The sequence below is a fragment of the Callithrix jacchus genome, chromosome 22, assembly GCF_049354715.1.
Source record: "Callithrix jacchus isolate 240 chromosome 22, calJac240_pri, whole genome shotgun sequence".
NCBI classification, from domain to species: Eukaryota; Metazoa; Chordata; class Mammalia; order Primates; family Cebidae; genus Callithrix; species Callithrix jacchus.
Window position 1 is genome coordinate 50,842,955 of NC_133523.1, and position 25,514 is coordinate 50,868,468.

Here is a 25,514-nt window from a genome sequence, read left to right on the forward strand (position 1 = left end):
CACTATCAGGGCATCTGTCCATACTCCCAGGAGAGGAATTTATCTAGAGGCAAAATCCCAAGGGGATCCACTCGCAGGCCTTCAAGGATGTGTCATCCACCTTCACTGGTTCCACTGGGACAGTACTCCACTGCCTCGGAAGGGCCACTCCAAAGTCATCCCAAATTTTTCTGTGGCTTCCTGTTCCCCATTCTCTGGGACCCACTCTGTCCTCCACACTGACACCCCGTTATAACCCAAGTCCCAGAGAAGGAAGTTATTCTCATGCCCTGGGCTTTGGGATGCTGTTTCCAGAGAAGCCACTGTTGTGAACAGGATGTAAGCCACACTTACATCCACAGAGAAAGTGTGGAACTTCCCAGTGCCCCTCCATCCACACTTACAGCTTCCCTGGTGCCTGCTTCAGTCCCTAAGACTAAAGGAGGTCCAGAGAAACCCCATATTAACCTCTTTATGGCTTCACTTTTCAATTCATTACCAAATCATCATGCTAACAAGTATTTGTAAAAGAGAAAAAATACCATACAAAATTCCGGTCCCCGAAGAAAACCACATTTTATTTTTCCATCATGCCCTTTCAGTCTACATCCATGTGTGCATATATCTTGTATATGGCTGTAATAATAGTAAATCTTCTATTCTATGCCCCTTTTTGCCATATTATAAACATTTTCAACATGGCAATAAAACCTTTACAATGGTTCACAGTGGCTGAATTGGAAGCATCTTAAATGAACCACCACGGTGGTAGTGGTGGGGTGATAACATAACAACTCAGTATTTTTGTTTCAACAACTGAAGCAACAAACTACATCTCTTGGAAGCAGCCCTTTCCATCTTCGCACAAGCTTGTTTCAGTCTTTTGTTTTTTTTTTTTCTTTTTGGATGGAGTTTCAGTCTATCTATCGCCCAGGCTGGAGTGCAGTGGCGGGATCTCGGCTCACTGCAACCTCCACCTCCCAGGTTCAAGCAATTCTCCCGCTCAGCCTCCTGAGTAGCTGGGATTACAGGCACATGCCACCATGTCTGGCAAATTTTTTGTATTTTTTGTAGAGATGGGGTTTCACCACTTTGGCAAGGCTGGTCTTGAACTCCTGACCTCATGATCCAGCTGCCTCAGCCTCCCAAAATGCTGGGATACAGTCATGAGCCACCAAACCCGGCCTGCTTGTTTCAGTCACAGGAGGAACGACTTCACTGTTCATTCACAGGTAATTTATTCATCTAGATACCCTCCTGCAACAAGTTCTCAGCATTCTTGTGGAGTATAACGCAGAAATATATTGAAACAGCAAAACTTGAAACATTCTGTGGTGGTGTGCAGTGCAGCACTGTGTGGACTCTAATTGTACACCATTGTTGATACAGAGAACACTGTAAGAGACACTGCCAAAAGCCTCTCTTCCTGATTACATTTAAAAAGCTTGACTCAGTTGCTTGAATCTGGGAGGTGGAGGCTTCAGTGAGCCAAGATCACACCATCACACTCCACCCTGGCAACAGAGCAAGACTCCATTTCAAAAAAAAAAAAAAACAAACAAACAGTTGAATTAGGCCAGGCGCGGTGGCTCACACCTGTAATCCCAGCACTTTGGGAGGCCAAGGCAGGCAGATCATAAGGTCAGGAGTTCAAGACCAGCCTGGTCAACATAGTGAAACTCCATCTCTACTAAAAATACAAAAACTTAGCTGGGCGTGGTGGCACATACCTGTAATCTTAGCTACTCAGGAGGCTGAGACAGGAGAACTGCTTGAAACCGGGAGGGGAGGTTGCAGTGAGTGGAGATTGCCCCACTACACTACAGCCTGGGCAACAGCTCAAGACTCCATCTCAAAAAAAAAAAAAATTGATTCGTTGAGAGTCTGCTTATGTACCATAAGGTGGAAACTCCCTACTATGGGGCTCCTCATATCAATCACATTCTGAGTGCATTCACAGGCTCTCTCTAGCTAAGCATTTTGATGTGGAGGTGAGTGAATATCCCAGGTTAGTGTCACGTTCATGGTTTGCACGTTTCATTCCGGTGTATGTGTTGTCATCTCTGGTACAATAACTATTCTGCATTTACTATCATCCTAAGTTGTCTCCCAAGTTCCCCAGTGAGCAGACTTAACACTGTGGCTCAGCAATGTCTCACATTCATCAATTCACTGAATAGCTTAAAGGATTCTTTTCTACTGACCAGAGAGGAGTCAGATCTAAGACACGCCTCCTAAACACAGGTGTGAGAACAAACTAGAAGAATCATGTGGCCCCCAATCATTATGTTTCCATGGGTTGCTCTCCCAGGTGTGCTCGTTGATGTCGGACAAGGGAGGAGCTCTTTTGGAACGTTTTTCCACACTGAGGACACTGGCTGGGACCCTCTCTGCTATGCAGTCTCTGATGTACTGCCAGGTGAGAGTTCTGCTTGAAGGACTTCCCACATTCTGGACACTGATACGGGGTCTCCTTAGTGTGAATTCTCTGGTGCTTGGTCAGACAGGAGCTGTCCCTGAAGGCTTTGCCACATTGATTACACTCATAAGGCTTCTCACCAGTATGAGTCCTCTGGTGCCTGATGAGGCCAGCAATGTTCCTGAAAAGTTTCTGACACTGGTTGCAGCCATAGGGCTTCTCGCCAGTATGAATCCTCTGGTGCCTGATCAGGTACGCACTCTCAATGAAAGTCTTCCCACATTCTTTGCATTCATAGGGCTTCTCCCCAGAATGGATCTTTTGATGCACAATGAGATGAGAGTTTCTGTTGAAGGATTTCCCACACTCTGCACACTCAAAGGGCTTTTCTCCAGTGTGAGTCCTTTCATGCTGGGTGAGGTACGAGCCGTCCCGGAAAGCCTTTCCACATTTGCTACACTCGTAGGGCTTCTCACCGGTGTGGATTCGGAGATGCACTGTTAGGTGGGAGATGTCAGTGAAGGGTTTCCCACACTCGTTACATCTATACGGTTTTTCCCCTGTATGAGTTCTTTGGTGCAAAATTAGGGATGAATTTCGGTTGAAGGTTTTTCCACATTCTAGGCATTCATAAGGTTTCTCACCTGTGTGAATTCTCTGGTGCTGTGTCAGAGCTGACCCATCACTGAAAGCTTTCCCACATTTACTGCATTTATAGGGCTTTTCTCCTGTGTGGATCCTTTGATGTACAATCAGGTTGTAGTTCTTGGAGAAGGACTTTCCACACTCATTGCAAGTGTAAGGCTTCTCTCCGGTATGAGTTCGGTGATGCAAAACAAGAGAAGAGTTCCGTTTGAAGCATTTGCCACATTCAGTACATTTATATTGTTTCTCTCCAGGGAGATTCCTCTGGTTTTCATTATGTGATGAGCTCAGGGTAAAGATGTCCTCAAAATCCTTACCTTCATAGAGTTTCTTGCCTCTTTTCATTATTTTTTGATGACTAAGAGCGGTAAAATGACTAAAAGACTTAACTCTTTCAGGGTATTTGTAGGGTTTCTCTCTCACTGGATTTCTTCCATGAATAACTTCCATGGAATGGTTGAAGGCTTTTCCACAGGCATCGCTGTTGCCAGTTCTCTTAGCTGCATAACTTTTGGGACAGCTGTGTAAGGCAGAGTCACAATCCAGACCACTAACATTTGAGTCATGTGCATGGAAACCATTTGTTGCAAGAACTCTCTGAGATGGTGGAAGGTCTGAGCTTGCAATCAAATGTTCCGCAAAACTAGGATATTCACAAATTGCTTCCTGAGGCCCTGATTTCTGCAGAGTTAAAGCCGATTGCCTCAAGTGTCCCTCCTGGTTCTCACAGTCCCAACCACCACTTAAAATGGACAAACAGGGAGCTTCCTTTGTGAATCCTTCCATTTCTATACCACAGGGTATTTCTCTTTCAGAAATATTCCAAGTTGTCATTTTCAATCTCATATCCCAAACTGCAAAGAGAGGAAAAACGCAGACTTAGGTAAATAAAGTTAAATCAATAAGAGAAACAGACAATGATGATGGGCTAGGTGTGAAGATGTGTATTTTTTTACTTGCTTTCTTTTTTAAATTCAAATTTACATAAGGAAGAGGAAAAATGACAGCCAAGAAATAGAACCAAAAACAGATTTTAAAAGACCCATGTAATGGCCGATCGCTAACATCCCGGGATTGCAGCTCTCAGGGAAGGCGCGGAGAACTAGAGGACGCCACACTTTCAGACAAAGTCTGGTCACTCACGGAGCAGAAGATCCCCCAGTGGAGGAAACACACGGGTCGCCAGCGCGACTCTCGTGGTCGGCGCAGCGGTTCCGCCGGCACCTCGGCGCGGCAGCTCTCGGAGCAGAGTAAACGGGACTGCTTCCCCTTCTGACCGAGGTTTGGAGCCCCGGGAAGGCAGAGTCGCCTACTACGGACACAAGAAGGAAGCCCGACAGGAGAATCCTGGGCGGAAAAGCACCATCAGTTTTAACGCCGCTGCTCTGGCCCTGGGAACTAACAACCTGGACGTCCACTCAAGAGACCTAATCTGAAAGTTGGTAATTTCAAAGAGACAGGAGGATAAATTTACAATGACGGGAAGAAACCAGCGTAAAAAAGCTGAGAATACTCAAAGTCAGAATGCCTCTCCCTCTAAAGATGATCACAGTTCCACATCAACAAAGGAACAAGGCTTGATGGAGAACGAGCGCCTCCTGATGACAGAATCACTCTTCAAGGAATGGATAATAACAAACTTCGGTGAGTTAAAAGACCATGTTGTAGCCCAATGTAAAGAAACTAGGAACTTTGACAAAAGGCTTGATGAAATCCTATTGAGAATAGACAACTTAGAGAGGAGTATGAGTGAATTAATGGAACTGAAGAATACAATACAGGAACTCTGAGAAGTATGCACAGGTTTAAACACTCGAATTGTTCAAGCAGAAGAAGGGATATCAGAGGTCAAAGTCCAACTTAATGAAATAAAACGTGAAGAAAAGATTAGAGAAAAAAGGATAAAAAGGAATGAGCAAAGTCTCCAAGAAATGTGGGACTATGTGAAAAGACCAAATTTACGTTTGATAGGTGTACCTGAATGCAACGGAGAGAATGAATCCAAGCTGGAAAATACCCTTCAGGATATTATTCAGGAAAATTTTCCTAAACTAGCAAAGCAGGTCAACATTCAACCCCAGGTAATACAGAGAACACCACAAAGATATTCCTCAAGAAGACCAACCCCAAGGCATATAATCGTTAGATTCACCAGGGTTGAAACGAAGGAGAGGATACTAAGGGCAGCCAGAGAGAAAGGTCGGATAACCCACAAAGGCAAGCCTATCAGACTTACAGCAGATCTCTCGGCAGAAACTCTACAGGCCAGAAGAGAGTGGGGGCCAATATTCAACATCCTCAAAGAACAGAACCTTCAGCCCAGAATTTCATATCCAGCCAAACTAAGCTTCACAACTGAAGGAAAAATAAAATCTTTTATGAACAAGCAAGAACTCAGAGATTTTATTACCACCAGGCCTGGTTTACAAGAGCTTCTGAAAGAAGCATTACACACAGAAAGAAACAACCAGTATTAGCCTTTCTAAAAATATACCAAAAAGTAAAGAGCACCAACATAAAGAAGAATTTACACCAACAAATGGATAAAACAGCCAGTCAACATCAAATGGCAGTAACCCTAAATTTAAATTGACTGAATTCCCAATCAAAAGACACAGCCAAAACCCAACGGCATGTTACATCCAGACCTGTTTCACATGCAAGGATACACAAAGACTCAAAACAAAGGGATGGAGAAAGATTTACCAACCAAATGGAGAGCAAAAATAAATAATAAATAAATAAAAAGCAGGAGTTGCAATTCTCGTATCGGATAAAATAGATTTTAAAGCAACAAAGATATAGTGGTAAAAGGATCAATGCAATAATAAGAGCTAACGATCCTAACACCCAGATAGGAGACTTAGATTCAATGAGACAGAAAATTAATAAGGATATCAAGGACTCGAACTCAGATCCAGAACAAGTAAACTTAATAAATATTTATAGAGCTCTCCACTTCAAATACACAAAATATACATTCTTGTCAATACCACATCACACCTACCCATTAGTTTAAATGAAACATTGATTGGCCATTATTAATACCCAATTTTTTTCAAAATAAAGCAATATTTCCATTTACTCTCCCTCTTTCTCTTCCTCTTTCTTCCTCTCCTTTACTTATTTTTTTTTCTTTCCTTCTCTCAAAAAAAAAGAAATCAACTTGTAAACCTCTAGATCCAGGTCGGCAATGTCTCTTTCATTGCTTGATTTCCTTTCTTCCCTTCCCTCCCTCCCTCCCTCCCTCCCCGCTTCCTCCCTTCCTTCCTTCCTTCATCCCTTCCTTCCTCCCTACCGTCCTTCTTCCCTTCCTTCCTGCCTTCCTCCCCCCCCAATAAAAAAAAAAAAAAAAAAAAGACCCATGTAGCATTTTCATTTTCCTAGACAGCAGGCAGAAGGAATGGTCCCGGGGATAAATAATCACCAAAAGGATTAGTTTGAGATGTGCAAGACCAGAGCGCAAGCATCCCCGCTCACCCTAGAATTATGTCACAGACACTGCCTTGTTGTCCCCATCACGCACTGCCCATCAGTACACATTTCCACAGCTTTGACTTTACAATGAGCTGATAACAGCACGGAAGGAGCAATTCTTACCCAGCTCTGTGGTCAAAGTTCTGCACTCATGGACAGGACAAAGCATAGGCCTGGTGACCTAAAAGTTCTGGATCTAAGTCTTAGAACAGGCAATAACCTTGCTGGGTGCAGTGGCTCACGCCTGTAATCCCAGCACTTTGGGAGGCTGAGGCACGTGGATCATTTGAGGTCAGGAGTTTGAGACCAGCTTGACCAACACAGTGAAACCACGTCTCTACTAAAAATACAAAAAAATTAGTTGGGCGTAGTGGCACATGCCTGTAGTCCCAGATACTCAGAAGGCTAAGGCAGGAGAATTCCTTGTACCCGGTAAGTGGAGGTTGTAGTGAGCCGAGATCACACTACTGCACTCCACCGTGGGAGACAGTGAGACTCCATCTCAAAAAAAAACAAAACCAAAGCAAACAAAACAAAAACTGTATGACTGCCCTGCAGGGTTTTTATGAAAACTGGATCATGTCTGAGGCAGTCTCCAAGGCTAGGGAATGAAGGGCATTCTGTAAATGCTGAATGTGTCTTCGTCCATATCAATCTTCCCATCACCATCCTTGTCCACTCACAATATTAAGACAACTAGTTGTCCATTCATTCATTCTTCATTCCTTCAGTGAGACAGGATCTTGCTCTGTCATCCAGGCTAAAGTGCAGTGGTGTGACCTTGGCTCACTGAAGCCTCAACCTCACAAACTCGAGCAATTATTCCACCTCAGCCTCCCAAAATGCTGCAAATACAGGCATGAGCCATTGTGCCGAGCCGCCTTGTTTTTTTTTTTTTGGAGACGGAGTCTCGCACTGTCGCCCAGGCTGTAGTGCAGTGGTGTGATCTCAGCTCACTGCAATCTCCATTTCCTGGGTTCAAGCAATTCTCCTGCCTCCGCCTCTTGAGTAGCTGGAACTACAGGTGTGCACCACCATGCCCAGCTAATTTTTTTGTATTTTTGAAGAGATGGGGTTTCATCATGTTGGCTAGGATGGTTCTGATCTTCTGACCTCGTGATCTGCCCGCCTCGGCCTCCCAAAGTGATGAGATTACAGGCGTGAGCCACTGTATGCGGCCTAGTATTATTATTTTTTTTGAGACAGAGTTTCACTCTGGTTACCCAGGCTGGAGTGCAATGGCGCGATCTCGGCTCACCGCAACCTCCGCCTCCTGGGTTCAGGCAATTCTCCTGCCTCAGCCTCCTGAGTAGCTGGGACTACAGGCACGCGCCACCATGCCCAGCTAATTTTTTGTATTTTTAGTAGAGATGGGGTTTCACCACGTTGACCAGGATGGTCTTGATCTCTTGATCCACCCGCCTCGGCCTCCCAGTATTTTTTAAAGTAAAATGAAAATAGACCCTTGCCTCAGAATACGTACATACGTATATGTGTATAGTCTAGGCAATTTAAATATATATCCATGTATATATGTGTATTCAAATTTTGGATGGATACAGGCCACAACAAAAGGTCAAAGTGTAAACTATGTGGTATGCCTTCATGGGTATGGCAGACTTTGATAAACAAAGCTTACCCAAAAAACCATACCGTGAAGCACTGCAGGGGGGTCACGCCTGCAATCCCAGCACTCTGGGAGACTGAGACTGCAGGGAGCTGTAATTGTGCCAACTGCAAAAGAGATCGTGTCTGCAAAACAAAAAATAAAAAACACACAAGGATTAACAAGTCTGATATCGACATTCAAATTTTCTATCCAATAAAAGACACAATAAGGGACAAAAGCAAGTGGCAAATGGAGAGAAAATAAGGCATGAAAGAGACAAAGGATTACTGGCCAAGAGCTACAGAGGATTCTTACAGAACAGCACAAGAGAGAAAGAGAAAAATGAGCAGAGTAATCAAAGGTGCGTCTCATGAAGGGAAAACGGAAATGTCCTGAAAACATCAAGATTTTTCTCATTCTATCACTCAGGCAATTCCCACTGTGACTGTAAGAACACAAAACATGCACATTTCATATGAGTACAAATAAAATGAAGTAAGATAATATAAAGCTTTGGGACGTCATGTGGTAAGAGGGCTTGTAAAGTGGTCAGTGTGCTTGGCAGGGTGACCTAGTGGCAGCCGTGAAAACATAAATTCAGGCTTGGGCGCAGTGGCTGACGCCTGTAATCCCAGCATTGTGGAAGGCTGAGGCAAATGGATCACCTGAGTTCAAGGGTTTGAGACCAGCCTGGACAACATGACGAAACCCCATCTCTACAAAAAATACAAATATTAGCAGGGTGTGGTGGCATGTGCCTGTTAATCTCAGCTACTTGGGAGGCTGAGGTAGGAGAATCGCTTGAGCTCTGGGGGTTGAGGATGCAGTGTGCTATGGTTCACTCCAGCCTTGATGACAGAATGAGATTCTGTCTCAAAAAGAAAAAATAAATCAGAAAAGCAAAAGCAGAGTTCATTTTCAAGGATACTAGCAGTAAGATTTAGAAAAGGTTGTTCTTCAGGAAAAAAACCAACAAGGAAAAATAGGAATTTATGACTATGATGAATGTTGGCTGGGTGTGGTGACTCACACCTATAATCCCAGTACTTTGGGAAGTCAAGGTGGGAGGATCACCTGAGCCCAGGCTTTTGAGATTAGTCTGGGCAACATAGTGAGATGCCATCTCTTAAAAAAAAAAAAAAAAAGGGCAGGGGGAAATTGATCTAATCCAATGTTGACCATATGAAATGCAGAAATGGGCCAGGCGCGGTGGCTCACACCTGTAATCCCAGCACTTTGTGAGGTCGAGGCGGGTGGATCACGAGGTCAAGAGATCGATACCATCCTGGTCAACATGGTGAAACCCTGTTTCTACTAAAAATACAAAAAATTAGCTGGGCATGATGGTGCGTGCTTGTAATCCCAGCTACTCAGGAGGCTGAAGCAGGGAACTGCCTGAACCCAGGAGGCAGAGGTTGCGGTGAGCCGAGATCGCGCCATTGCACTCCAGCCTGGGTAACAAGAGCGAAACTCTGTCTCAAAAAAAAAAGAAAAAGAAAAAGAAATGCAGAAATGACAACGACTTGGAATTCATGGGATGGACTCATATAGTGGACAACAGTGGCCAATGACGTGGGAATGAGGCAACAAAATCAAATGTTGTGACGTTCTCAGGTTTTTCATGATTCATGTTAGACTTGCTCAAGTCAGAAATAAAAGAATAAATGTATAAAACTTCCAAGCCCACAAAGCAGTGGTTTTTAACCAGAGATGTTTCTACTTTCAGAAAATACTTGGCAATGTCTGGAGATGACTTTGGTTGTCAGTCTGGGTAGAGGGCAGACGTTCCTAGGGGCCGGGGACGCTGCTAATAGCCTGCAGTGCACAGGATGGCTAGCCACAACACAAAAGGATCCATAGTGCTGGGAAACACTGAAAAACCTGGTAGAGACAGCTCACAATTAAACCACCAAAAACCGACCAATCCAGAAAGCTCATAAAGGGGAAAAACAGCACAAAAAGGACAGGCTAAATAGAAAGTGTAAGGTAAGGTACCACCAATTACAATAACTATAAATGATAAAGACTGTCTCAGACTGTATCAAAAAACGTGTTTGTAATAGATATCCTTAAAGCAAAAGGACATAAAAGCCAAAAGCAAAAGGATGGGACAGAATGCCAACCAAAATCGTTTGTGGCTCTTTATAAACCAAAGAAAAATTTCAAATAAGGATAAGGGCAATGTAACAGTGACAGTATGCCTCAAAACACAGAGCAAAGCCAGCCAGGTTTCTTAGAAGAAATCGGCAAATCTAACAGAGTGGGAAATTTTGATTATCTGTTTTTTGAGTTTTCCTTTCCTGATCAAACAGCTCAGATCATACTTAAATTTTTATAAAGGTTTTAATGTAATTATTGAATTTTTGTGACGGGGTATCAATATGTTGCCCAGGCTGGCCTCAAATTCCAGACCACAAGTCATCTTCCTTCTTCAGCTTCATGAGTAGCTGGGACTACAGGCATATGCCCCTGCAACCAGCCATAATGTGAGGTTTTATTTTTGTTTGTTTGTTTATTTAATTTTTGTATGTGTATGTGACAGAATCTCACTCTTGTCTCCCAGGCTGTAATGCAGTGGTGTGATCTCCGCTCATTGTAACTTCCATCTCCCGGGTTCAAGTGATTCTTCTGCCTCAGCCTCATGAGTAGCTGGGATTACAGGCACCCACCAACACACCTGGCTAATTTTTGTAATTTTAGTAGAGACGAGGTTTCATCATGTTGGCTGGGCCATTCTCAAACTCCTGAGCTCAGGTGATCTGCCCACCTCGGCCTCCCAAAGCACTGAGATTACAGGTGTGAGCCACTGCACCCAGCCAGTGGGAGTTGTTTTTTTTTTTTTTGAGACTGAATTTTCTGCTCTTGTCGCCCAGGCTGGAGTACAATGGTGCAATCTTGACTCACAGCAACCTCTGCCTTCTGGGTTCAAGCAATTCTTCTGCCTTGGTCTCCTAAGTAGCTGGGATTACTGGCACCTGCCACCGTGGCTTAATTTTTTATTTATTTTTATTTTTTTGTATTTTCAGTAGAGATGGGGTTTCAGCATGTTGGTCAGGCTAGTCTTGAGTTCCTGATCTCAGGTGATCCACCCACCTCAGCCTCTCAAAATGCTGGGATTACAGGCATGAGTCACTGTGCCAGTCAGTGGGAAGTTTTAATGAACCTCTTTTAGAAATGAAAATTCAGACTGGGCACGGTGGCTCATGCCTGTAATCCCAGTACTTTGGGAGGCTGAGGCAGGTGAATCACCTGAGATCAGGAGTTTGAGACTAGCCTGGCCAACATGGTGAAACTCTGTCTCTACTAAAAATACAAAAGTTAGCTGGGTACAGTGGCACACACCTGTAATCCCAGCTACTTGGGAGGCTGAGACAGGAGAATCTCTTGAACCAAGAAGGCGGAGGTTGCAGTGAGCCGAGATGCCGCCACTGCACTCAAGTCACACAAACATAGACACAAAAAATGAAAATTCAGAAAAACTGAAAAGAGTTATACAGGACAGAATGCAATTAGCCAACCTGATCACACAGCTGGATGAAAATCTATGGACCAATTACAATAAAATGCTTTCTAAGCACAAGTGGAACATTTGCTAACAGTGACCAGGACAAAGAAAAAGTTCAACAAAGCCCAGACCACAGCCTCTTGACAAGCTCAACAGAGCCCGGACCACAGCCTCTTGAGAAGCTCAACAGAGCCAGGACCACAGCCTCTTGACAAGCTCAACAGAGCCCGGACCACAGCCTCTTGACTAGTTCAACAGAGCCCGGACCACAGCCTCTTGACTAGTTCAACAGAGCCCAGACCGCAGCCTCTTGACTAGTTCAACAGAGCCCAGACCGCAGCCTCTTGACTAGTTCAACAGAGCCCGGACCGCAGCCTCTTGACAAGCTCAACAGAGCCCAGACCACAGCCTCTTGACTAGTTCAACAGAGCCCAGACCGCAGCCTCTTGACAAGCTCAACAGAGCCCGGACCACAGCCTCTTGACAAGCTCAACAGAGCCAGGACCGCAGCCTCTTGACTAGTTCAACAGAGCCCAGACCGCAGCCTCTTGACTAGTTCAACAGAGCCCAGACCGCAGCCTCTTGACTAGTTCAACAGAGCCCAGACCGCAGCCTCTTGACTAGTTCAACAGAGCCCGGACCGCAGCCTCTTGACTAGTTCAACAGAGCCCGGACCGCAGCCTCTTGACAAGCTCAACAGAGCCCAGACCACAGCCTCTTGACTAGTTCAACAGAGCCCGGACCGCAGCCTCTTGACAAGTTCAACAGAGCCCGGACCACAGCCTCTTGACAAGCTCAACAGAGCCAGGACCGCAGCCTCTTGACTAGTTCAACAGAGCCCAGACCGCAGCCTCTTGACAAGCTCAACAGAGCCCAGACCGCAGCCTCTTGACTAGTTCAACAGAGCCAGGACCGCAGCCTCTTGACTAGTTCAACAGAGCCCAGACCGCAGCCTCTTGACAAGCTCAACAGAGCCCGGACCGCAGCCTCTTGACTAGTTCAACAGAGCCCGGACCACAGCCTCTTGACTAGTTCAACAGAGCCCAGACCGCAGCCTCTTGACAAGCTCAACAGAGCCCGGACCGCAGCCTCTTGACTAGTTCAACAGAGCCCAGACCGCAGCCTCTTGACAAGCTCAACAGAGCCCAGACCGCAGCCTCTTGACTAGTTCAACAGAGCCAGGACCGCAGCCTCTTGACTAGTTCAACAGAGCCCGGACCGCAGCCTCTTGACTAGTTCAACAGAGCCCAGACCGCAGCCTCTTGACTAGTTCAACAGAGCCCAGACTGCAGCCTCTTGACAAGCTCAACAGAGCCCGGACCACAGCCTCTTGACAAGCTCAACCGAGCCCAGACCGCAGCCTCTTGACAAGCTCAACAGAGCCCGGACCACAGCCTCTTGACAAGCTCAACAGAGCCCGGACCGCAGCCTCTTGACTAGTTCAACAGAGCCCAGACCGCAGCCTCTTGACAAGCTCAACAGAGCCCGGACCGCAGCCTCTTGACAAGCTCAACAGAGCCCGGACCGCAGCCTCTTGACAAGCTCAACAGAGCCCGGACCGCAGCCTCTTGACTAGTTCAACAGAGCCCGGACCACAGCCTCTTGACAAGCTCAACAGAGCCAGGACCGCAGCCTCTTGACAAGTTCAACAGAGCCCAGACCGCAGCCTCTTGACAAGCTCAACAGAGCCCAGACCGCAGCCTCTTGACTAGTTCAACAGAGCCCAGACCGCAGCCTCTTGACAAGCTCAACAGAGCCCGGACCACAGCCTCTTGACAAGCTCAACAGAGCCCAGACCGCAGCCTCTTGACTAGTTCAACAGAGCCAGGACCGCAGCCTCTTGACTAGTTCAACAGAGCCCAGACCACAGCCTCTTGACTAGTTCAACAGAGCCCAGACCGCAGCCTCTTGACTAGTTCAACAGAGCCCGGACCGCAGCCTCTTGACAAGTTCAACAGAGCCCAGACCGCAGCCTCTTGACAAGCTCAACAGAGCCCGGATCGCAGCCTCTTGACAAGCTCAACAGAGCCCAGACCACAGCCTCTTGACTAGTTCAACAGAGCCCGGATCGCAGCCTCTTGACTACAAGGTGGCAAGTTAATAGCCCTAACAGAAAGAAAACCAAATACAAGAAAACCATGAGTAAAGCAAACCCTATTTATTTGGAAAAATGAAAACTTGTTTCTCAGTAATTGACAGATCAAAGAGAAAACTTGACAGAAATTAGAAAACACCTAGAACAGTCCTGGTGCGGTGGCTCCTGCTTATAATCCCAGCACTTTTGGAGGCGGAGGCAGGCGGATCACGAGGTCAGGAGTTCGAGACCAGGCTGCCCGATATGGTGAAATCCCATCTCTACTAAAAATACAAAAATTAGCCAGGCATGGTGGCGCATGCCTGTAGTCCAGCTACTTGGGAGGCTGAGGTAAGAGAATCGCTTGAACCCGAAATGCAGAGGCTGGAGTGAACTGAGATCCCACCACTGACTCCAGCCTGGCAACAGAGTGAGACTCCATCTCAAAAAATAAATGAACAAACAAACAAACAAACACCTAGAACTACACAGTGATGAAAACAGCATATTTCAGAACCTGTGGCAAATGAGAATGCAGTTCCTAGACTGAAAATCCTGGTCTTTAATGGCTATATTTTAAAAAGAAAACTAGATCAGGCATGTTGGCTCACACCTGTATTCCCAGTACTTTGAGAGGCCAAGGCAGGAAGATCACTTAAGGCCAGGAGTTCAAAATCAGCCTGATTATCATAGTAAGACTGTCTCTACAAAGGGGGGAAAAGAAAAAAAAAAAAAGTTAGCTGGATGTGGTGGTATCATGCGCCTTTAGTCTCAGGTACTTGGGAAACTGAGGCAGGAATATCACTTGAGCTCAGAAGTTCAGTAGTTGAAGGCTTCAGTAAGTCATGATCACATCACTGTAATCCAGCCTGGGTGACAGAGTGAGACTCTGTCTCCAAAAAAAAGAAAAAGAAAGGAAAAAAAAAGGATTCAAGATGAAGTTCCTGTGGGTCCTGACATGGCAGATGGCAGGAAGTCAACAGCCATGTTGGTGTCCAAGGCTGCCTACAGATTTTCTTTTAGTCATCACTGATGGGTTGTATATACCATTGAAATGAATGGCAAGAACACATTCTGGGATCAAGCATGGCGTCCCCAGAATGGTCTTATTGGCTTCACTGTATGACTGACGATCTTCCAACAATAAACAACCTACTATTTGTAAACTCAGTGGACAAACCACAAACTCAAAGTGGGAGACACTCCAGAACAATATGTACCTTATTCCACCGCTAGAAAGAAGATTCAGGAGTAAGTCCCGCCTTCAACACCTCGTAATTACAGAAAATAAAAAACCATTTAAACATGTAAAATATGGGCCTTTTTATGTATTTGTACTTTTAGGGCTCACCATTAGCTTTATTATAATTGACTTAAAAAAAAAAAGAAGACTATAGACTACTGACCTCCCTCTTCAATTTATAACTTACAGGAAAGAACTATGGACTAAACCAATGGGAGGTAGAAGGAAAGTGTTAATAAAAATCACATCACAGGCCAGCCATGGTGGCTCACAAATGTAATCCCAGCACTTTGGGAGGATGAGACGGAATGGATCACCTGAGGTCAGGAGATCGAGACCAGCCTGACCAAAGTGAAACCCCATCTCTATAAAAATACAAAAATGAGTCGGCGTGGTGGTGCGTGCCTGTAGTCCCAGCCACTTGGGAGGCTGAGACAGGAGAATCACTTGAACCCGGGAGGTAGAAGTTGCAATGAATGGAGACTGTACCACTGCACGCTAGCCTTGGCAACAAAGCAAGACTCCATCTTTTTTTAAAAAAAAAAAAAGAAAAAGAAAACAAGAGAGACTTGAAAGCATCTCCCTACAGGTTTGTGAAGGGAGGATGCACATGTACAGTTAAAAGAACTAAAATAGGTCAGACACACAGTGGCTCACGCCTGTAATCCCAGCACTTTGGGAGGCTAAGGCAGGTTGATCACATGAAGCCAGGAGTTTGAGACCAGCCTGGCCAACAGGGCAAAACCCCATCTCCAATAAATATACGAAAATTACCTGGGCATGGTGGTCCACATCTGTAATCCCAGCTACTCAGGAGGCTGAGGAACGAGAATTGCTTGAACCCAGGAGGCGGAGGTTGCAGTGAACTGAGATCACGCCACTACATTCCAGACTAGGCCACAGAGCAAGACTGTATCTGAAAATTTAAAAAAAAAGAAAAGATGAGATAAATCAGACATAGACAGCGTGATATCATTTATGGAAATTTTTCAGACACACAAAATACTCTCTTAGAAGTAAAAATATATCGATACCTTGGCAAGACACCAACCAAGGCTGTGATTATATCTGTCGGGGTAGGGAGGCTAACTTGCCTTAAGGAACAAAAGGAATGTCCATTTCATCTATAATAGAGATGTCCTTTGTTGAAATAGATTTAAATAGCAAGAGCCGGGCCCGGGCGTGGTGGCTCAAGCCTGTAATCCCAGCAGTTTAGGAGGCCGAGGTGGGTGGATCATGAGGTCAAGAGATCGAGACCATCTTGGTCAACATGGTGAAACCCCGTCTCTACTAAAAATACAAAATTAGCTGAGTATGGTGGCACATGCCTATAATCCCAACTACTCAGGAGGCTGAGGCAGGAAAATCGCTTGAACTCAGGAGGCAGAGGTTGCAGTGAGCCGAGATCATGCCAATGCACTGCAGCCTGAGCAACAAGAGCAAAACTCCGTTGAAAACAACTATGGGCCAGGCGCGGTAGCTCAAGCCTGTAATCCCAGCACTTTGGAAGGCCGAGACAGGTGGATCACAAGGTCAAGAGATCGAGACCATCCTGGTCATCATGGTGAAACCCTGTCTCTACTAAAGATACAAAAAATTAGCTGGGCACGGTGGCGCGTGCCTGTAATCCCAGCTACTCAGGAGGCTGAGGCAGGAGAATTGCCTGAACCCAAGAGGCGGAGGTTGCGGTGAGCCGAGATCTCACCATTGCACTCCAGCCTGGGTAACAAGAGCGAAACTGTGTCTAAAACAACAACAACAACTATGTTACTATTACTAAATCTCCTCAGGAAAACAACAAGAAAGTGAAATCACACTCCATCAAATGGGAGAAAATATTTATATATGTATATTTAGAATATAGAAAACTCTTACAATCCAATAATAAAGAGACAGAAACTGTATTTTTAGAAACAAAGGATCTTGCCTTAGTTTGGGCTGCTACAACAAATAGACTGGATGGCTTAAACAATGGGAATCTGTTTCTCACAGAAATGGAGGCTAGAAAGCCCAAAATCAGTGTCAGCATCATCAGTTCTGGTGAAGGTCCTCTTCCTGGTTTGCACATGGCCACCTTCTCAGTGTGCCTTCACAGGGCAGAGGGCAGGAAGCAGGAGCTCCTGAGACCTCTCCTGTCTCCTCTTTTTTTTTTTTTGAGACGGAGTTTCGCTCTTGTTACCCAGGCTGGAATGGCAATGGCGCGATCTCGGCTCACCGCAACCTCCACCTCCTGGGTCCAGGCAATTCTCCTGCCTCAGCCTCCTGAGTAGCTGGGACTACAGGCATGCGCCACCATGCCCAGCTAATTTTTGTATTTTTAGTAGAGACGGGGTTTCACCACGTTGACCAGGATGGTCTTGATCTCTTGACCTCGTGATCCACCCACCGCGAGCTCCCACTGTCTCCTCTTATAAGAGCACTAATTTCATTCAAAAAGGTTTTACCCTCGTGACGTAATTACCTCCCACAGGCCCCATCTCCAAATACCATCACATTGGGAATAAGGCATCAACATATGAATTTTGAGGGGACACTACATTCATTCCATAGGAGTTCTTAATAGATATTTCTCCAAAGACGACATACAAATGGTCAATGAACACATGAAATGATGATCAACATCATTAGACATTAGGGAAACGCTGATCAAAACCACAGTGAGATACCATTTTACACTTACTAGTATAGTCAATATTTAAAAACAAACAAAAACAGTAACAAGTATTCGGAGGACATGGAAAAACTGGAAACCTCATTCATGCTGGTGCAAATGTAAAAGAGTAAAGCTATTTTGGAAAACAGTCTAATGATTCTCAAAAAGGAAAACATAGAGTTATCATATGATCCAGCTATTCCACCCGCTATGGTATGTCTGTCCACACCAAATCTCATGCTGACATTTAATCCCTACTGTGGTGGTGATGGAACATGCAGCCTACTGGGAGGGGTTTGGGTGATGGAGGTGGAACCCTCATGAATGGCTTGGAGCTGTTCTCACAGTAGTGGGTTCTTGCTCTCTTAAGACTAGATTGGTTCTATAGGGGGAGGGGAATGAATTAGTGACCCCAAGAACACGTTGTTATGAGGCCAGGACAGCCCTTGGGTTTGGCTCCCCTTGGTATATGCCCACTTCCCCTCTGTCCTTCTCTGCCATATTTTGATGTAATACAAAAGCCCTCACCAGAAATCATGCAGAGCCATGAGCTAAATAAACCTCTTTCCTTTATAAATTACCCAGCCTCACCCGGTGGTTCACACCTGTAATCCCAGCACTTTGGGAGGCCGAGGTGGATGGATCACGAGGTCAAGAGATCGAGACCATCCTGGTCAAAATGGTGAAACCCCGTCTCTACTAAAAATACAAAAACTTAGCTGGGCATGGTGGCGCGTGCCTGTAATCCCAGCTACTCAGGAGGCTGAGGCAGGAGAATTGCCTGAACCCAGGAGGCGGAGGTTGCAGTGAGCCGAGATCGTGCCATTGCACTCCAGCCTGGGTAACAAGAACGAAACTCCGTCTCAAAAAATAAATAAATAAATAAATAAATAACTCAGCCTCAGGTATTCCTTTATAGCAATACAAAACAGACTAAGTTTTAATACCTACACTCTTGGTATCTACTCAAGAAAAATGCAAACACATGTCCACAGATAAACTTGTAGATGGATGTTCCTGGCAGTACAATTCATAATAAACAAAAAAGAAGAAACGATCCAAATAAATGCCTAAAAATCAATGAACGGATGAACAGACAAACAAAATGTGATATATCCACATAATGGAATACATCAGCCATAAAAAAAGAATAAAGCATGAATACATGTTTTAACAGATGAATCTTGAAAACACTATGCTCCATGAAAGAAGCCAGACACAGAAGACCATATGTTGTATGACCTTATTTACATGAATTGTCATGAACAGGCAAATCTACATAAATGGAAAGTCAGCTAGTGGTTGCCAGAGGCTGGGGGAGAGGAGGGGAGAATAGGGAGTAACTGCTAATGGGTACAGCTTTTTCTTGGGCTGATTAAAATGCTCTGAAATTAGATGGTGGTTATGGTTGCACAACTCTGAATACACTAAAAACCACTGAATTGCGCACTCTGAATAGGTGAATGCTATGGTATGTATCCCCATAAATGTGTAGTAAGTGTATAGAAGCCTTCAAGAATAGTGCTAGTGATGCTAGGCACATGTCCGCTGGAAAGGGGCAAGTCTCCTTCAGCCTGACCTCTAGCTCTCTCTCACCATGGCAGTATTACCTGGAAGGGCACGTGGGCTACCTTCAGAGGTGTTAGGTTGTCAAAAAGATTGAGGCAGGGGAAGCTGCTAGGATCTGATGAGCCTGGGCTGAGGATACCAGATAGGGTACCATGCTCAGGAACACCCCACATGATGCCTGACCATCCTGTGGAACAATGTTCCTGCAGGTATCCAGCTGGGGTACTTCAGAATGGAACGACATTACGTGTGCTATATAAGACATAAGCGGAAAGGTGCCTTCATTTTTAGAAGGAAGCTTATAGCAAATCCAGATACTGTCCTGAATTCATGGACACTCATACCTCACTCTAAATTCTCTCTCCTTGTTGAAAATTGGTCATACCAACTACACCCCTTGCTATACTTTGAATGTCTGTGTTCCTCCCCAAAATTCATCCTGAAATCCTGACTCCCAAGCTCATGGTATTAGGAGGTGGGTCTTGTGTGGAGGTGATTATATTATGAAGGTAGTATTGGGATTAGTGCACTTAGGAGGCCCCAGAGAGCTCCCTTGCTCCTTCCACCCTGTGAGGACAGTTAGAAGGCACCATCTATGAAGCAGAAAGTGAGCAAGAGCACTCACTAGACACCGGATCTTCTCATGCCTTCATCTTAGACTTCCCAGCTTCCAGATCTGTAAGAAATAAACTTTTGTTGTTCATAAGCTACCCGGTTTATTGTATTTTCTTACAGCAGCCTGAACAGATTAAGACATTGTTAGTCGACGAGAGCCTGAGTACCACAGTGAAATAACAAATGATCACACGTATACAGGAAAACATTAGGACAAGCTTAAGAAAAATACTGTTTAATTAGGACACTTAATGTAAGAATTTCAATTAAATTAAGATTGTTTTCAAAATATCTCCTATTTATTATTTTTAGCCATACAATGGTAAAAAAAAATTATGATTCTGATTATTATTTGAGACAGAGTCTTGCGCTGTCACCCAGACTAGAGTGCAGTGGGACTATCACAGCTCACTGCAGCCTCAACCTCCTTGGTCCAAGCCATCCTCACATCTCAGCCTCCAAAGTAGCTAGGACTACAAGTGTGTGCCACCATGCCTAGCTAATTTTTTTTTTTTAATTTCTGTAGTAAGAGGGTCTTACTATGTTGCCCAGGCTGGTCTGGAACTGCTGGCTTCAATCAATCCTTCTGCTTAGGCCTCCCACAGTACTGGGATTACAGGTGTGAGCCCCCACACTCAGCCAGTACAAACATTATGTTGTAAAAAATTCATCTTGATGGTAGTTCACATATATTTTGGGTTTCCTATTTTCCCTCTCTTTTTTAAATTTTTTTTTGAGATGGAGTCTCGCCCCGTTGCCAGGCTGGAGTGCAATGGAGTGTTCTCGGCTCATTGCAACCTCTGCCTCCCAGGTTCAAGCAATTCTCCTGCCTCAGTCTCCCGAGTAGCTGGGACTACAGGCACACGCCACCACGCCCAGCTAATTTTTGTATTTTTAGTAGAGACAGGGTTTCACCATGTTGGCCAGGATGGTCTCGATCTCTTGACCTCGTGATCCGCCTGCCTCGGCCTCCCAAAGTGCTGGGATTACAGGCATGAGCCACCTGTTTTCCCTCTCTTCCTCTGACCCTGCCTTGTCCATCATAGACACTTTCTGAAGTCCCCGGTATTACTGATTCTTTCCCTAACTTGTCCTCTTCCCCATTGCCATTGGTGGAAGTGATCTCCAAGAATTTCTTTTTTTTCTGAGACAGAGCTGCACTCTGTGGCAAGTGCAGTAGTGCAATCGTGGTTCACTGCAGCCTCAGCCTCTCAGCCTCAGACGATCCTTTCACCTCAACCTCCTGAGTAGCTGAGACTACAGGCATGCACCGCCACACCCAGCTAATGTTTTGTTATTTTTTGTAGAGACAGGGCTTTGTCATGTTGCTTAGGCTGGTCTCAAACTCCTGGGCTCAAGCCATCCCCCTGCCTCGGCCTCCCAAAGTGCTGGGATTACACGCGTGAGCAACTACATCTGGCCAAAATATAAATCTAAACCACCATAAGATACAACTTCACACCCACTAGATGGCTGTAATCAGTTCCACTCCTAGGTAGCTGTCTCAAAAGAAATGAAAACATGTATTCTTGGCTGGGTGCAGTGGCTCACGCCTATAATGAGAACTTTAGAAGGCCAAGGCAGGCAGATTGCTTGAGCCCAGGACTTTGAGACCAGCGTGGGCAACGTGGTGAAACCTCCTCTATACAAAAAATACAAAATTTAGCCAGGCATGGTGATGCACACCTGTAGTCCCAGGCACTCAGATGGCTGAGACGGAAGGACTTCTTGTGGAAGCCAAGGCTGCAAGTTACACTCCAGCCTGTGTAACAAAGCGAGACTGTCTCAAAAAAAAAAGGTGGAAACAATTCAATGTCCATCAACTGGTGAACGGATAAGCAAAATGTGTCCTATCTGCACAATAAAATATTCATCCATAAAATGAACAAAGACACGTGCTATAACATGAAACATCTTCCTAAGTCTCAGAAGCCACACACAAAAGACCACATATTGTAGGCCATTTATATAAAATATACATAATAGGCAAATCTATAAAACAGAAAATAAAAAAATTTTTTAAAACAGAATTTTGCTCTTGTTGCCCAGGCTGGAGTGCAATGGTGTGATCTCGGCTCACTGAAATATTAGCCTCCCGGATTCAAGTGATACTCCTACCTCAGCCTCCCAACTAGCTGGGATTACAAGTGTGTGCCACCACGCCCAGCTAATTTTTTGTATTTTTAGTAGAGGTGGGATTTCACCACGTTGGTCAGCTGGTCTCGAACTCCAGACCTCAGGTGATCCAACCGCCTCAGCCTCCCAAAGTGCTGGGATTACAGGTGTGAGTCACTGTGCCCGGCCAAGACAGAAAGTAGATTAGTGATTGCCTAGGGCTGAGAAGGATGGGAAAGATGGAGGAGTGACTGCTAACGAGTATGGGTTTTCTTCCTGGGGCTGAGAAAAACATTCAAAGATTGATTATGGCAGGCCAGGCACCGTGGCTCACGCCTGTAATCCCAGCACTTTGGGAGGCCGAGGCGGGTGGATCACGAGGTCAGGAGATCGAGACCATCCTGATCAACATGGTGAAACCCTGTCTCTACTAAAAATACAAAAAATTAGCTGGGCATGGTGGCGCGTGCCTGTAATCCCAGCTACTTGGGAGGCTGAGGCAGGAGAATTGCCTGGACCCAGGAGGCGGAGGTTGTGGTGAGCTGAGATCGTGCCATTGCACTCCAGCCTGGGTAACAAGAGCGAAACTCCGTCTCAAAAATAAAATAAAATAAAAAGATTGATTACGGCAATGGATGTACAAGCTAGTTAACAGAATTTAAAAACTGAATTGTACACCTTAAAAGAGTAAATTGCATGATACATGAATTTTATCTCAATAAAGCTGTATAAAAGAGTACGTATGTGTTGAGTCTGTGACGGTCGAAACCACTGGTCTAGACCCCATTTGGCACATTTCTGGTATTTTCGGACTTTATGAGGGAAATAACAGTCCTTGCAGGGATATGTTGAGCTCATGTAGAATTCCACTTCCTGGTACTCCTGAAAGGCAGAAGGATCCACTCAGGCCAGGTGCGTGAATACCTGACATCGACAGTTGCTGGACATTAGCCATTTATGCCCATCCACATGGCTCCGGCCATCTCTGTGGAACACCCACAATAGTGTTTACTTTACATGTTCACAACTCATTAACAAAAACAAATCATTTACCAACTTTAAGCCCGTGCTGATAAAGTCAGCCATCTGATTACAAGTGTGATAAAGAGTCTGACTCCATTTTGGATGGTTACTGACAGCCTTCAAGTCCCCCACCGCTTTCTCCTTCTCCCTCTCATCTGGGCAAGCTAACAAGAAAGTCTGGGTGTTTCCTCCTTGGTGCTAGCAGGAAGTTCAAACTATGCAAACCTCAATAAATGCAAGGCCACCCTCGCCCCAGACCCACTATCTAATCACAATGAAAGCCCAGCCGAGGCCGGGTGCAATGATAATTATACCTATAATCCCAGCACTTTGGGAGGTCTAGGCAGGAGGATCGCTTGAGCCTAGGAGCGAGGCCAGCTTGGACGATGCAGTGAGACGCCTTTAGCCAGGTGTGATGGTGCATACCTGAAGTCCCAGCCTCTTGGGAGCCCAGGAATTCAAGACTGCAGTGAGCTGTGATCATACCACTGCATTCTAGCCTGGGTGAAACAGCAAGACCTTGACTCAAAGAAAAGAAAACAAAAATAAGAAAAATTGTATAGTATTTTTGTGGTGAAAACTTGCAAAAGTTTACTGAAAACCTCAAAGGGCACTTGGGTAAGTAGGGAGCTAGACCAGGTACAAAGATGAAAGGGCCCAGTACTGAAACCAGGACAACTCTCACTAGACTGACAAGGCAATGCCTCCTAAGCAAGTCTCTGATATGATTTTACTGAAACCTGAAAAATTCACACTGAAGAAGACGGATCCTGAAATAGCCATGAGAACTGATTTAAGAACAAAAGTAAGGGAGGAAGAAGAGCTGGGAGTAGCTGTTTTGCCAAAGTCAAGGCTTTTCCTTAAAGTTCCAGTACGCAAGCAACCCAGTGAAGGTACAGGAAGGACAGGGCCCCAAACAGACTTGGAGGCATATAATAATTTAGAAGGTGGTAAAGTGGCCTCACGTATTAGTAAGAGTACGTATTTCTCCTGCTGTCTTTTCAGATGGGAAAATAATTACAATTCCTAACTCACACACACTCACACACATGCTTACAAGACCTACACAGTATGTGAGAAAAAATTTTTTTGAATGATTAAAAGTATAGAACTAGGCTGGGCACGGTGACCCACGTTTGTAATCCCAGCACTTTGGGAGGCCGAGGCAGGTGGATCACCTGAGGTCAGGAGTTCGAGACCAGCCTGGCCAACATGGAGAAACGCTGTCTCTACTAAAAATACAAAAATTAGCTGGGCGCGGTGGCGAGCGCCTATAATCTCAGTTACTCAGGAGGCTGAGGCAGGAGAATTGCTGGAATCTGAGAGGTGGAAGTTGCAGTGAGCAAAGATCACGCCATTGCACTTCAGCCCTGGTGACAACAGTGAGACTCGGTCTAACAAAAAAAAAAGAACTACAAGAATATTTTTATCATGGTAGAAAGAATTTATTTTCTTGATACCTTTTGAGATAAGACAAAGAAATAGAAAAAATATAAATAAAAAAGAATTTCTTTCTTTTTTTTTCAGATGGAGTCTCACTCTGTTGCCCAGGCTGGAGTGGAGTGGCATGATCTCAGCCCACAACCTCCACCTCCTGGGTTCAAGCAATTCTCTTGCCTCAGCCTCCCAGGTAGCTGGGACTACAGGTACCCACCACCACACATGGCTAATTTTTTATATTTTTAGTAGAGACGAGGTTTCACCTTGTTGCCCAGGCTGGTTTCAAACTCCTGACCTCAGGCGATCCACCCAACCATAATTTTTCTTTTTTAATGTTAAGATTGGATCTCGCTATTGCCCAGTCTGGTTTCAAACTCCTGACTCAGGCAATCCCCCAGCCTTAGACTCCCAAAGTGCTGGAATTAAGGTGTGAGCCACAGCACCAGGCCAAAAGGGTTTTCTTTTTTTTTTTTTTTTTTTAAATTTTGAGACGCCGTCTCACTCTGTCACCCAGGCTGGAGTGTAGTGGCGTGATGTTGGCTCACTGCAACCTCCGCCTTCTGAGTTTAAGCAATTCTCCTACCTCAGCCTCCCGAGTAACTTGGATTACAGGTGACTGCCACCGTGCCCAGCTAATTTTTGTATGTTTAATAGATATGGGGTTCCACCATACTGGCCAGTCTGGTCTTGAAATCCTGACCTCAAGTGATCTGCCTGCCTCAGCCTCCCAAAGTGCTGGGGTTACAGGACTGAGCCCCACGCCTGGCCAAAGAATTTCTTAAACAACACATAAAAGGCACAAAACATAAAGAAAAAGATGTGAAACATCTTATGTCAAAATGAGTAACACACCATGAACATAAGATTAAAAGAACATTCAAAGTACCACCTCGAGAATGGTTTATCAACTACAAAAGGGAAAAAGTGGAGGATCTCGACAGAGAGCACGTTAACCACATGACAGAAGTCTGACCACCACCAACCTCACATGCTTCCTGACATGACACACCAAGAAGAACATGTCACTTAGGTCATTCCCTGCCAAAGGTAAGGGTCTGAATTTAATACTGGGACTAACAATCAAGTGACAACCTACACAACAACCAACTGGGTCTTTTAAAAATATATCAATTTCATGGAAAAAAAAA

General features: G+C 45.1%; 1 protein-coding gene across 16 annotated transcripts in view; it reads right to left on the reverse strand.

The window, feature by feature from the left end:
- Positions 1-530: 530 nt before the first annotated feature.
- Positions 531-25,514, reverse strand: part of ZNF329 (zinc finger protein 329) — a 28,105-nt gene continuing 3,121 nt past the window's right edge. For 2 of the 16 annotated variants that reach the window (XM_078361031.1, XM_078361032.1), the window contains exons 2-5: positions 19,799-19,849; positions 15,726-15,867; positions 8,160-8,272; positions 531-3,897 (exon numbers count right to left, since the gene is read on the reverse strand). In XM_078361031.1, the coding sequence (XP_078217157.1) occupies positions 2,264-3,889 (1,626 nt within the window). In that variant the 5' untranslated portion in view covers positions 3,890-3,897; positions 8,160-8,272; positions 15,726-15,867; positions 19,799-19,849 and the 3' untranslated portion in view covers positions 531-2,263. Of the gene's footprint in view, positions 3,898-8,159; positions 8,273-15,725; positions 15,868-19,798; positions 19,850-22,698; positions 22,889-23,240; positions 23,446-25,514 lie in introns of those variants that run through there. The other 14 variants (XM_078361025.1, XM_078361026.1, XM_054249905.2 and 11 more) reach the window with 12 other exon arrangements.